This window comes from Salvelinus sp. IW2-2015, linkage group LG31 (assembly GCF_002910315.2).
Source record: "Salvelinus sp. IW2-2015 linkage group LG31, ASM291031v2, whole genome shotgun sequence".
Classification (NCBI taxonomy): domain Eukaryota; kingdom Metazoa; phylum Chordata; class Actinopteri; order Salmoniformes; family Salmonidae; genus Salvelinus; species Salvelinus sp. IW2-2015.
Window position 1 is genome coordinate 7322234 of NC_036870.1, and position 14399 is coordinate 7336632.

Consider the following 14399-nt stretch of genomic DNA (forward strand, 5'->3'; position numbering starts at 1 on the left):
CCACAATTCCAAAATACACATAACACAAACAATCTTACACAAAGACATGATGGGGAACAGAGGAATAAATACATATGGATTGATTGGGGAATGAAAACTAGGTGTGCAGGGAACAAGACAAAACAAATGGATACATGAAAAATGGAGCTGCGATGGCTAGAAAGCCGGTGACGTCGACCGCCGAACGCCGCCCGAACAAGGAGCGGAACCGACTTCGGCGGAAGTCGTGACACACAGGGGAATGGCCATTCTCTAAACACCAGTCAGAATAAATTATTAGACGATGGCGGCGGCGGCTCATCAGTGTCCGTTTAAACGACTTGTCTGTATTTATTGTCGCCAGTCGCTCGGGTGTGCAGGCAGCGTCTCTCAGCGCGGCTATTAACGTCTCTCCACTGACACAATTTCCAGGGCTGAGGTTTGAGAATAACACATTGAGTCGTACAATACAACATGGACTCATAGCCCTCCTCTCTCAGCCTCCCCTGCGCCATGTTCATCCCCCCCAGAGGCTGTCAAGAGATTACCGGAACATTACAAAGCAGGTTTTCCCGTGTCACATTAAAACCTCTCCCCCTCTTAACAGCATCTTAAACCATCTTTTTTCTCCTCGCTTTCCTTTTCCGCTTGGATGACTGGGAAAATAACCAGGGAACAAAAAAGGTCAAGTGACTGCCTCTGTTGCCTCCTCTGTTTTTTTATATAAAGAGCAAGGGAATATAAAATGTGGTAGCCCAGCATGAAATTATTGCATGGTAATGAGTCTTTGAGCCAAGGATGGGGATGGGGGGGACTGACATCTAGTTAGGCCACGCACTCACACTCGACCTGTGTTTGAGTGTGGGTCGATTGATGTTCATGTTATATGCCTAGAGACATTGCAAGTGAATAGAGGGGATTTGCTGGTTGCGTTTTAGTGGTGGAAGTGTGGTTGGGGGTTGGTGTCTGTGCTGGCTGACTTATGACCATACTGGACAAGTTCATCAAGTCTGGAGGTCTGGCTTGCCCCCCTGCTGAGGGGATCTGTCTGTGGGTGATAATCTTTGTGCTGAGAAGGGTGTGAGTGGAGGAGGGTTGGTGTGAGTGCACGCACGTGTGTGATATGGGGAAAGGATGTGGGTGTGTGGTGGACTTGTTACTTTTTTTACAGTGCCGTTTTATGTCTGGCACGCCATGCTTAGGGGGAGAATTAGGTGTGATGACTTTCTGTTTCATTAGGTCATTAGTTAGAAAAGTAGCTACATAAATAGCAGAAGCTGTTGTTATATCAAAGTTATATCAAAAAAAATGTTTTCCATGCAATTCTGTAGATTTATGTTTGTTATGGCAGGCTATGCATTGCAAATCCCTTATCGGTCCACACTGTTACATTTTCACTTTTTAAGTCATTTACATGCTTATTAATACAAGCATTTTGACACAGACCAAGCTTTGTAATTGTGCAGGCATTAAATAACTATGACAAAATAACATGCTAAATCACAAAAATGTCTCAGATCCAAATCGGAGTATTTTTGTTTGTGTACTTTAAAGCTTGGATGAAAGCCTTTCCTTTCTACCAAGCATGATATTCGGCTAGTTGTTCTGTGTCTTTTTGTGTTAGCAGGTTTTTTTTTWAAACTCTTTGTACCAATACTATTGAACTTGCGCCTGGTGGGGGTTTGCTGCCCAATAACACTGCAGAGGAGTACACCAAAAAAATTAAAAGGTTTAGAAATCCACATCATAGATCTGCCTTTAGTTGTCATGCAGCTTTATTGATTTTAAATTGTAAGATACTACCTGATTCACCTCAGCAGTTTGATCAGTCTGCTACATTTTTACTGTTGACTAAGACCAATAAACTGTTTTGCCTCCTCAGCTGAAAAGATAACATGATCAATTTGGCCCACACATGTCAATACAATAGGTTTCAATTATTTGCAGCATCAGTTTTTCTTTGTACAGGATGGAAAACGTTGAAACTGTATCGAATTTCTTTTGGTCTCTCCTTTTGGCAATCATTACTCCAAAATTACAGTACATATATATAGGATGCAGTAAACACAGTGTAGGCTTATGGTGCAATTAATCAGAACGTTAGCCTATTTGTTAATGCAGCCTATAGGCTACTATAATATAGTATCTCGACATATTAGTGAATAATAAAGGACTGTCCTAAATACTGTAATTTGATTTTTCAGAATTGGACAATTAAAAATTACCAATATCAGCTAATAGCGTTGAACAATGATTCAATTGATTCATTAATTCAATTAGTCAACATATCTAGCCATTTAATGTCGCATTAACATCGCTTCCTTCCCTCCATTGTCTAGATATAATTAATCTTCATTTAATCTAAATGCATATAATCCAATCATTAAAAGAAAGATATTGTTAAATATTATGGCTAGACTTTAGCTCACCTATAACACATGGAAAGCGGAGGCTTCCACCCACCAAGCCAATGCTGCCGTTACTTTAGTTCGATTAAAGGCGAGGTGATATATTTTTTATTTTTTTCACAAAGCGGTGATGATTCGAATAGCGAAAACACCTGGCATTGCGATTCATTTCCGCGCGCTTTGATAGGCGACCTTCCTGTACCCTCGTTTCGAAATCTTCCTTCATTGCACTTGCATGATGTCAATCTGATGCACAACACCCTCCCCCGAGATACCAAATAAGCCGCGTAGTGAGTGAAGCTCGCACTAGCCCGGACGGCTCTAGCTTCGCTCTGCTGTGTGTTACGCGCGAGCAGGAGAGAGATGACAAGAGCTTCGCGAGGCTGGACATTCAAACATGGAGCTTTTTAAAACGCAAATTTCGGTACTTTGGATATTATTGCTGAATGGAAACAAGGGCTGTCACTCTGAAGAAGGTATGTGGAACCTATTTTATACGTTTTTTGTGTGTGTTTTTACCCCGGACTGCTCGTAGCAGGTGGATGAATGAACGTCCACACTCCAGCCTAGCCGAATCGCCAGTCTGGTTGCAGGTGCACGCACGGTGAAGCGGAAGTTCAGAGATGCCGAAAACGTTGTATATTTGTACAAATAGGTCTATATTAAGTAAATCATTTCAGTACCTTATAGGAATTATCAACATTTTAAAAATGGGAAAACGCGCCAGAGTTCGGAAAAACCGCTCCAAATCAATTTGGTGTGAAAGCCGCATTCGTTGTGTTTCACACAGCTGGCAGCTTTACGGATCTCCTTTCAGTAGTTAAGTGACAGTTGAACATGTGGAAAAAATAGGAAACATGTCGTGATATGTAAGTAAAAAGTAAAAGCGAGGTGTTAAGTTTACCGACTTCGGACAAGGATTCACACAAACGTATCTTGTTGTGAATGTATAGCCACACAAACGTATCTTGTTGCGAATGTATAACCTAATCCTACAATCGTATTGTTACAAACTGCGTCCATTTATCACTTTGACATTGAACGGAAACCGTTAAACCTGGACAGTTGTAGTCTTGCAGCAACATTGTAATGATTTTCTAGTTTGTATGAAAGAGCATATTACAAATTGCCCACTGTTCGTCAAAAAAGTCTGAAACGCAACAAAAAGCACTGCTTAAATGTCAGAAAGTGATAGGCTACTGTTAAGGAAAAATATTTTTCAGCACTAGGCTATGTCTCAGCATTTAACGTTACTTCGTTAACCAGACTGAATAGAAAACATTGTTTCCCTCAGACACTTGCATAGCCAGAATAGATTCTGACTCTAAGCTTGCTTACATCTGCACTGGGATCGGACTTCCCTAATCATCATATTGTTACCCATGGATATTATGTCTGTAAGAAGTTGCCCTAAAAAAGACGCAACTGTCTCTTCAAGCCAGAATGTTGAATAAAATAATATTTATGCTTACTTTACCGGTTGTCTGTGCTATTGGCACTTTTGACAGTAGGAAGTGGAGATAAAATATCAACATGAAATTATTGTTTACACGACTTTTTACGGTCGGTAGGTTATGTTACTTGTTTTTTCAATTTCTTGAGTTATAGCAAATTATGCAAAATGTGTAACCGAACATTGTCTACCTTTCCGTCTGTGGTTCGGTTAAAGGACATTTTTTAAATCTTCATGTTCATCAACTTCAGCACCACCCCAACATCAACATATGTAAAAATTGCACGTTTCTATGTTTTGTAGTTAAAAAGATAGACGATAAGTGTTTCCATTGACATCGGTGTGCATCGTGTGATTTTTAACTAATTATGTGTAGGATGTCAATGGAAACACATCTTCCATCTTTTTTACTACAAAACATAGAAACGTGCCATTTTCACATACTGTATGTTGGGGTGGTGCTATAGATGAATGATAAAAATAAAAAATAAAAAATAAAGCTTGGCCATTGTTTACATACTGTGTTTGTCACATGCGAATTGCATCAGTATTGAAAATACAAAATTGGAAATACAAACCGAATAAAATACCAGCGTACTGAAAGTTGAGTTATTAACACTTGCCTGTGGATATTATGTCTCTGACTGACCTCTGACCTCCATCACAAGGACAAAATCAGTAGAAAGGTAAAGTAAATTGAAATTAAGATTATTCMAAATTCTAACTTGTAGTGCGACTGTTCGGGAATGCTGAGCCTGCATGTTTAAAACGAGAGTGTAAATCATCCACTCAGATTAGGCTAGGTTAGTTGGAATTAAAGGGCAATTCCACCACTTTTCAACCTAATTTACATTATCTCCTGCACAATAAGCGTCTTCATATGTGAAGACATTGTATTTCTATGATTTGTAGAAAATAAATATAAAGTTCAAAAGTTCTACCCAATGACATAAAATGTTAAAACATAAAAACAAGTTATTTTCAAACACTATGAGATTCACAGTGATGTGGGGAGCAAGAAAATACCCTCCCTCTGGCTAGAATCTCATTGCAGTATCTGGAAATCAGAGAAGCATTTTTTAGGCCCTTATCTTTTAAACCACAGATCATAGAAACACAATGTTTTCACATGTGACCGACCACCTTGATTCGGTCTTGTGTTTTTTACATTGGATAAAAGTAGAGACTCAGAGCTACACAATGGTATATCATACACTGCGGTTGAGGAACAATGGAAAAGTAATTCTGCTTTGAAAGTTGATCAACTTGTAAACTAACTTTTGAGAAAATGGACCTTGAATGTTTTGGTGCATCTACTGGAGAGCTCTTCTTTGTCTACACCTATTCAGCATCGTTCACCCCCTCTTAAGCCTTAGCCCCGCCCATTTCTTTAAGGATTCACATAGTGAGTAAGGTAGTGTAGTAAACAAMCAAAGATTTCAAGACTAAAGTGGTGAAAGTAGTAGCCTACAATAAGGAAAACTCCAGGTAAAAATACACGTAATCTAGTCCTTGGCCTATATCCTAATCTGACTTTGGTGGTCATTGTCCTCACATTACCGTCTCTGGTAAACACACACTATATCAAATAAAATCAACGTCTATTTTTCACATGCACAGGATACAGAAGGTGTAAACGGTACAGTGAAAGGGTTATTTGCATAGTAGCAATATCAAAAATAGAAAGTGTCCAGATAAATATATTTCATAAATATTAGATGATGCTAACCCAGACACACTTGTCTAAATTGATGGGTCATGTGAAAGAAATGCTATAACCACCCCCAGCCACATCTAGCTAAGTGATGGGTCACTAATGTGTAGACGTACACATGTTCATGAAATACAGTAGATGGCCGTAATCACCCCCAGACACACCAGGCTAACTTGATGGCTCATGTAACAAGCGTTACATGACCCATCAAGTTAGCTAGCTAAACAATGAACCATAATCCCAACCCATACAGTACAAATGGATTGTCATAGCTAGCCACCATGCACGAAATGCTGTATTATAAATCTGCAGGTAGCTTAAGATAACCAACTAGGTTCAAAGTTAGCTAGATAGCTAACTTTAGGCTATACCTATCAATGCAAATGGATTTCTGAGAAACAAATAATATTACTACACAGATCATACACATAATGTTAGCCAGCCAGCCACCAAGCTAACATTCGCTAGCTAGCTATCAGTACACTGTAACTTGCAATTAAACTTTCTCACAAAATTAGAAAGTATAATATCTGAAAATGAAGCTAGACTCTTGCCCATATACATGGATGAACGCTTCACGGCAGACTGGAACCATTTAACTAAGTAATACGTCCTGTGTCGTTTCCATTTTGTCTGTAGCTACAGCTTGTTTGGCCCGTTGTCAAGTCACTCCGGTTCACACTGACCGTGTGCAGAAAGTAGTCCATCACAACTTTTCCCCACTGATCTTTGTCGATAGCACCTATTAAATTCAGGGCAGCAATGTTGTTGAGAGCAGTATCACCACTTTTGCAGTTCTCCATGGCAAACGTTATAGCTTTTAAAAAAGCCACAGTAGCAATGATTATCTACACATACTGAGCAGCTCATGTTATAGACAGACGCATTCTACATGATAGACCAATCCGAGCTCCTCTCTCGGCATGTCCAGCCCATTCATTATCTTAGCCAATAATGGCTAGCAAGAAGGTTCCTGTCTGTTTCTGTGGCTAAACCAACTAGGCTCGTAATTTATCAATTTTATTTTACGCTGCGGAGCCCGGCTCAAGTATGGCTTGGAAAACGTACCTCAATCCAGGGATGTGAAATGTGTTGTACTCGAATTGTCCCATTATTCCAACTATAACACCAAGAAGTTTGAACGACTGCCAGTTTTTTAGCAGTTCTTCAATCTTCTCAGTGTAACAGTTGGGATAATGGGACAATTCGGAGTACAACGCATTTCTCATCCCTGGATTAAGGTATGTTTTCCGAGCCATATCCTACGCCAGCTCCCCAGTATCTTTATCTAAACAGGAAGCCTGTCTGATCCCAGTGCAGTTGTAAACAACCATAGGGTCGGAATCTATTCTGGTTGACACTTGCATAGAGCAAATGGTTTCCTTTGTCTCATTCCCTTACAATCGCTCATACTTCAAAACCGAGGGCAGAATGCGAAAGCTGGCTTATTGATGCCCCCTCTCTACCCTCTCTTTCTGCCCTGTAAAGTAGTCTGGCCAGTGGGCTATCTCTCTCTGGTTGTGAGGTATTGAGCGTGGTTCTGATGCAGGAAGGGCTGGGACTGCGTGTCACTGTTAGGCTCAGGTGAGGTCAGTAAAGCGTCCTAATCAGTGCTTGGATTCAGAGAAGGAAGAGCACATAATCGCATGCTTTCCCCAGGCGAGGGTTAGTTCCAGCAGTGTCTAAGCACAGCTGAGCCAGGCTGTGCAAACACACATTGCATGTACAAACACAAACATGCGAACGAGCACGCGCGCGCGCGCGCACACATTCTGCTCATGCGCACACATAGCTTTGTTACTTACACACAGACACACACAATCTCACTTAAACACAGCAATCTCGCTTAAACACAGATGCACGTCATAATTACTTACACACACACATCCTCTCATACACACGCTGCACACACCCACATGACATGGCATGCCGACAACACACACACACACATACACAAGCTTTCTTACTGTACACCCACATGAACACAGTCGTGCATGCATACTTATCCACAAAAGACATAGCTTACAGTGTTCACGTATAGAGTATTATACCATGGCATTGTTTAATACTCGTTTCCGATTGGCTTGAAGGATATTCTAGAGCGTGGATTATTTTGCTATAACGCACGGTGGAATTGAATGCCTATAAATCATTCTTACATGTTCTATGTTTGAGCTCCTTTTAGAAAGCAAAAGTCGAATTGAAAACGTTATTGGCATTGTTGAATAAAATCTTCATAACATCAAGTTAGGATTGGCGGTTTGGTTCGCTAAACTAGCAAGTCTGTTTGTGTGGTTACCAAGGCAACCACTGTAGCTATCTAGTAAACTTATAGCTTCTTAAGTGGATGTTGAACACATTTCTACCTGCAAATGAACACATTTCTAGCGGCAAATGGTATAAAAGCGATTATCTCAACTCACGGCTCTATTCGTTCTGTGGAAAATAATGCAACTCTGTCGAAGGTCAGTTCCACTCCGCTGGCACATCGTGGAACACACCTACGTCGTTCATTATTTTCCATAGAACGCATAACCCCTCGTTGATAATTCCTTCCCTATAATACTATAGAGCACTTTACACCCACAGCTCAGTGTTGCCAGCTTGAGTCGTTTCCCTGGAATGCTGGCCAGTTGGATTGGAAGCTCTGTTCTAATTGATGTTGTGACAACGATTAATTGCTGTGAAAGCAATGTGTTTCTGAAGGCTGGGGTTGGCAGCCATGTCATTGGGGCTCGCAACAGTAGGGGAATTTGCCTCTGTCTGTTGTTCAAATCCCTCTCTCCATCCTATCTGTATTATTAGAGATAAAGTGCATTCGGAAGGTATTCAGAACCCTTGACCTTTTCCACGTTTTGTTATGTTACAGCCATATTCTAAAATGGATTACATACATTTTTTCCCTCAATCTACACACAATACCCCATAATGACAAAGCGAAAACAGGTTTTTAGAAAAGTTTGCTAATTTCAAAAAAAAAAAAAAAACATAAATACCGTAAGTATTCAGACCCTTTGTTATGAGACTCGAAATTGAGCTCTGGTGCATCCTGTTTCCATTGATCGTCCTTGAGATTTTCCTACAACTTGATTGGAGTCCACCTGTGTTAAATTAAATTGATTGGACATGATTTGGAACGGCACACACCTGTCTATATAAGGTCCTACAGTTGACAGTGCATGTCAGAGCAAAAACCAAGCTATGAGGTCGGTGGAATTGTCCAAGACAACGAGCTCCAAGACAGGATTGTGTTGAGGCACAGATCTGGGGAAGGGTGCCAAAGAAAATATCTGCAGCATTGAAGGGCCCCAAGAACACAGCGGCCACTCTGACAGAGCTCCAGAGTTCCTCTGTGTAGATGGGAGAACCTTCCAGAAGGACAACCATCTCTACAGCACTCCACCAATCAGGCCTTTATGGTAGAGTGTCCAGATGGAAGCCATTCCTCAGTAAAAGACACACGACAGCCTGCTTGGAGTTTGCCAAAAGGCACCTAAATACTTTCAGACCATGAGAAACAAGATTCTCTGGTCTGATGAAACCAAGATTAAACTCTTTGGCAAGAATGCCAAGCGTCACGTCTGGAGGAAACCTGGCACTGTGAAGCATGGTGGTGGCAGCATCATGCTGTGAGGATGTTTTTCAGCGGCAGGGACTGGGGGATTAGTTAGGATCGAGGGAAAGATGAACAGAGCAAAGTACAGAGAGATCCTTGATGAAAATCTGCTCCAGAGCGCTCAGGACCTCAGACTGGGGTGATGGTTCATCTTCCAACAGAACAACAACCCTAAGCACACAGCCAAGACAATGCAGGAGTGGCTTTGGGACAAGTCTCTGAATGTCTTTGAGTGGCCCAGCCAGAGCCCAGACTTGAATCCAATCAAACTTCTCTGTAGAGACCAGAAAATAGCTGTGCAGCAACACTCCCCATCCAACCTGACAGAGATTGAGAGGATCTACAGAGAATAATGGAAGACACTCCCCAAATATAGGTGTGCCAAGCTTGTAGCGTCATACCCAAGAAGACTAGAGGCTGTAATCACTGCCAAATGTGCTTTAACAAAGTTCTGAGTAAAGAGTCTGAATACTTATGTAAATCTGATATTTCAGTTTATTTTTAATAACCTCTTATTGCTTTGTCATTAGGGGGTATTATGTGTAGATTGATGGGGGGGGGGGACAATTTAATCAATTTTAGAATAAGGCTGTAAAAAGAAAGTCAAGGGGTCTGAATACTTTCCGAATGCACTGTAATTCACCACTTTCATACACGTACCTGTCCTATGAGAATGAATTGACCCATACACACTTGTATTTTTTTAACCTAAAGGGTAACTGAATGGTAAGCCACTCGCACAGGCAGCACAATTCCGATCTTTTGCCCAATTATAAAGTATCTGATCTTATTGGTCAATCATTGGGCAAAATATCAGAATTGTAGAAATGCAGCCATTGTGTGGGCTGTCACACACAGCTTCTCACAGAGGATGATGTGTATGTCTGTGTGTATTCCTGGTTCTGAGGGCCTTTTCATGGATCTTCATAATGTGTCTTCATACAGTACCAGTCAAAAGTTGTGACACACCTATTCATTCCAGGGTTTTTCTTTTTACTATTTTCTACATTGTAGAATAATAGTGAAGACATCAAAACTTTGAAATTACACATATGGAATCATGTAGTAACCAAAAAAGCGTTAAACGAATCAAAATAAATGTGAGATTCTTCAAAGTAGCCACCCTTTGCCTTAAGGACAGATTTGCAAACTCTTGTCATTCTCTCAACCAGCTTTRAGGTAGTCACCTGGAATGTCTTAAGTTAATTTGTGGAATTTATGTCCTCCTTAATGCATTTGAGCCAATCAGTTGTGTTGTGACAAGGTAGGGGTGGTATACAGAAGATAGCCCTATTTGGTCAAATACCAAGTCCATATTATGGCAAGAACAGCTCAAATGAGCAAAGAGGAACAACAGTCCATCACTTTAAGACATGAAGGTCAGTCAATACGGAACATTTCCAGAACTTTGAAAGTGCAGTCGCAAAAACCATCAAGCGCTATGATGGAACTGGCTCTCATGAGGACTGCCACAGGAAAGGAAGACCCAGAGTTACCTCTGCTGCAGAAGATAAGTTCATTAGAGTTACCAGCCTCAGAAATTCCTTCCCAAATAAATGCTTCACAGAGTTCAAGTAACAGACACATCTCAACATCAACTGTTCAGAGGAGACTGCGTGAATCAAGCCTTCATGGTCGAATTGCTGCAAAGGACACCAATAAAAAGAAGAGACTTGCTTGGGCCAAGAAACACGAGCAATGGACATTAGACCGGTGGAAATCTGTCCTTTTGGTCTGATGAGTCCAAGTTTGAGATATTTGGTTCCATCCGCTGTGTCTTTGTGAGACGCAGAGTAGGTGAACGGATGATCTCCGCATGTGTGGTTCCCACCATGAATCATGGAGGAGATGGTGTGGGGGTGCTTTGCTGGTGACACTGTCTGTGATATATATAGAATTCAAGGCACACTAAACCAGCATGGCTACCACAGCATTCGCCAGATACGCCATCCCATCTGGTTTGTGCTTAGTGGGACTATCATTTGTTTTTCAACAGGACAATGGACTATTTGACCAAGGAAGAGTGATGGAGTGGCTTCACTCAGTGACCTGGCCTCTACAATCACCCGACCTAACCCAATTGAGATGGTTTAGGATGAGTTGGACTGCAGTGAAGGAAAAAGCAGCCATCAAGTGCCCAGCATATGTGGTAACTCCTTCAGACTGTTGGAAAAGCATTCCAGGTAAAAGCTGGTTGAGAGAATGCCAAGAGTGTGCAAAGCTGTCATCAAGGAAAAGGGTGGCTAATATACACTGCTCAAAAAAATAAAGGGAACACTTAAACAACACAATGTAACTCCAAGTCAATCACACTTCTGTGAAATCAAACTGTCCACTTAGGAAGCAAACTGATTGACAATAAATTTCCACATGCTGTTGTGCAAATGGAATAGACAAAAGGTGGAAATTATAGGCAATTAGCAAGACACCCCCAAAAGGAGTGATTCTGCAGGTGGTGACCACAGACAACTTCTCATTCCTATGCTTCCTGGCTGATGTTTTTGGTCACTTTTGAATGCTGGCGGTGCTCTCACTCTAGTGGTAGCATGAGACGGAGTCTACAACCCACACAAGTGGCTCAGGTAGTGCAGTTCATCCAGGATGGCATGGCACATCAATGCGAGCTGTGGCAAAAAGGTTTGCTTGTTGTCTGTCAGTCTGTCAGCCCTGCAAAATGACCTCCAGCAGGCCACAAATGTGCATGTGTCAGCATATGGTCTCACAAGGGGTCTGAGGATCTCATCTCGGTACCTAATGGCAGTCAGGCTACCTCTGGCGAGCACATGGAGGCTGTGCGGCCCCACAAAGAAATGCCACCCCACACCATGACTGACCCACCGCCAAACCGGTCATGCTGGAGATGTTGCAGGCAGCAGAACATTCTCCACGGCGTCTCCAGACTCTGTCACGTCTGTCACATGTGCTCATGTGCTCAGTGTGAACCTGCTTTCATCTGTGAAGAGCACAGGGCGCAGTGGCGAATTTGCCAATCTTGGTGTTCTCTGGCAAATGCCAAACGTCCTGCACGGTTGCTGGGCTGTGAGCACAACCCCCACCTGTGGACGTCGGGCCCTCATACCACCTCAATTGAGTCTATTTCTGACCGTTTGAGCAGACACATGCACATTTGTGGCCTGCTGGAGGTCATTTTGCAGGGCTCTGGCAGTGCACCTCCTTGCACAAAGGCGGAGGTAGCGGTTCCTGCTGCTGGGGTTGTTCCCTCCTACGGCTCCTCCACGTCTCCTGATGTACTGGCCTGTCTCCTGGTAGCGCCTCCATGCTCTGGACACTACGCTGACAGACACAGCAAACCTTTTTGCCACAGCTCGCATTGATGTGCCATCCTGGATGAACTGCACTACCTGAGCCACTTGTGTGGGTTGTAGACTCCGTCTCATGCTACCACTAGAGTGAGAGACCGCCAGCATTCAAAGTGACCAAAACATCAGCCGGAAGCATAGGAACTGAGAAGTGGTCTGTGGTCACCACCTGCAGAATCACTCCTTTTTTTGGGGGTGTCTTGCTAATGCCTATAATTTCCACCTTTTGTCTATTCCATTTGCACAACAGCATGTGAAATTTATTGTCAATCAGTGTTGCTTCCTAAGTGGACAGTTTGATTTCATAGAAGTGTGATTGACTTGGAGTTACATTGTGTTGTTTAAGTGTTCCCTTTATTTTTTTGAGCAGTGTATATATAAAATATATTTTGATTGCGTGCACCTAGGCTAGGTGTGTGTGAGCAACGCCTGCATATGTGTGCGTGACCCCCCTCCCCACATTACCATGCGTCTCACATCCCAGGCGGGATTAAGGAGCGCTAATACGGCTGTGGCCCTGTAGGCAGTGCGGGGTGTCTTCCCCTCCTTGCACAGTCAATCTAGCTCTCGCAGCCGCTCTCTCATTCCCCACGCCTCAACGCTAACACACCTTGGCATCTCATCGGGATCTCATTTACTTCCCTCTCTCCCTCCTCCCCTCCGTATCCACCCATTGTGCAGCTGGAAGAAGGGGAGATTCAGCCTGGGCTAAAACTGAAGCGTAGCCTCTGGGTTCATTGTGTTTGTGCTGGCATAGCTTTGTAGCACTGTGTGTTATAGGCTAGTGGCCAATCCTCAAGAAGGGGGTTCGTTTTTTAGATGCCTCTACCCGTGCTATGTTTTTTCACATCTCTAATTTCCGAAATCGATGGTTGTGAAGAAATATTTTCTTGCAAAAGTGATTAAATTGATAGATATCGTCAGGAATCTTGTTCTTGATGCAGCTCTGCAGAGTGGTCACTAGCTGGCACAGCCACTAAGTCATAAAATAAGATTTTAAACCTAACCTTAACCCTAATGCCTAACCCTAACCTTAAATKAAGACCAAAAAACTACAAAGAAAATRTATGCAATTTTACGATATATAAAATTAAGACTCATGACAATGACCATCAACCTGACTTTATTTACCTGCAGGTGGGGCTTAAACCAGCTGAAAGCAGTCGCCCCATGAAAGACAGTCAACTCATTTTGATTCTATGCTTCATTGTGCTATCCTGAACTCTCTGAAATGAGTTGTGATACATGCTTTGAAAGCAGATGACCCAAAGTAGTCACTTCCCTTATGATTGATGCAAACCACTTTTGTGAGTGCCAACCCGTGGGCTCAGATCCCTGGTCCTATCTTGGCTGAGGGGTTCTGGAGCTGATAGTTGCGACCTCGCTGTGTGCGAAAGGTCAAAGTGATTTGTGAAGTTGGAAGCCGTGTCCGTGACATCGTCCCCCTGGGCTTTTTGGGCGATGTCATTTTGATGGCAGAGACCGAGGGAGGAGAGGAAAGTGCCAGGTACATGGTGAGCGAAAGAAGGGAGAAACGGAAGGGGAGGTGAGGGAGACTGGGAGGAGTGAAAAAGGGAGCATCCTAACCAGTCACCTTTCCTTTGGTGCATAGCTCTCCAACAAAGGATATATGGCCTAATACAGTCCAACAATCCCCAAAATGACTCTGCACTCTAAAGCATTTGCTTACTTACCAAAGGCTAACGTTGACTTTGATGGATTGATTGATTTTATGTGTGTCTTTCAAGCATCCTAGAGGGTCACCTGATTTTCCTTTGTTCCCCTGTAAGGACGGACGCTATTCTGCTGTATCTGCAGTAACGCTCTGTGCGTGCATGTTTGTGCCGATGTAGATGTTATAGGTAAGATGGATGTCTTTTTAGCTGATTCTTTAGCCTTATTGGATAGT

At 42.5% G+C, this 14399-nt stretch overlaps 1 protein-coding gene across 1 annotated transcript in view; it reads left to right on the top strand.

Moving 5' to 3' along the window:
• Positions 1-2632: 2632 nt before the first annotated feature.
• LOC111955472 (ephrin type-A receptor 7-like) overlaps positions 2633-14399 on the top strand; it is a 181665-nt gene continuing 169898 nt past the window's right edge. Inside the window, exon 1 of the mRNA XM_070436250.1 lies at positions 2633-2863. Coding sequence (XP_070292351.1) covers positions 2785-2863 — 79 coding nt within the window. The 5' untranslated portion in view covers positions 2633-2784. The remainder of the gene's footprint in view (positions 2864-14399) is intronic.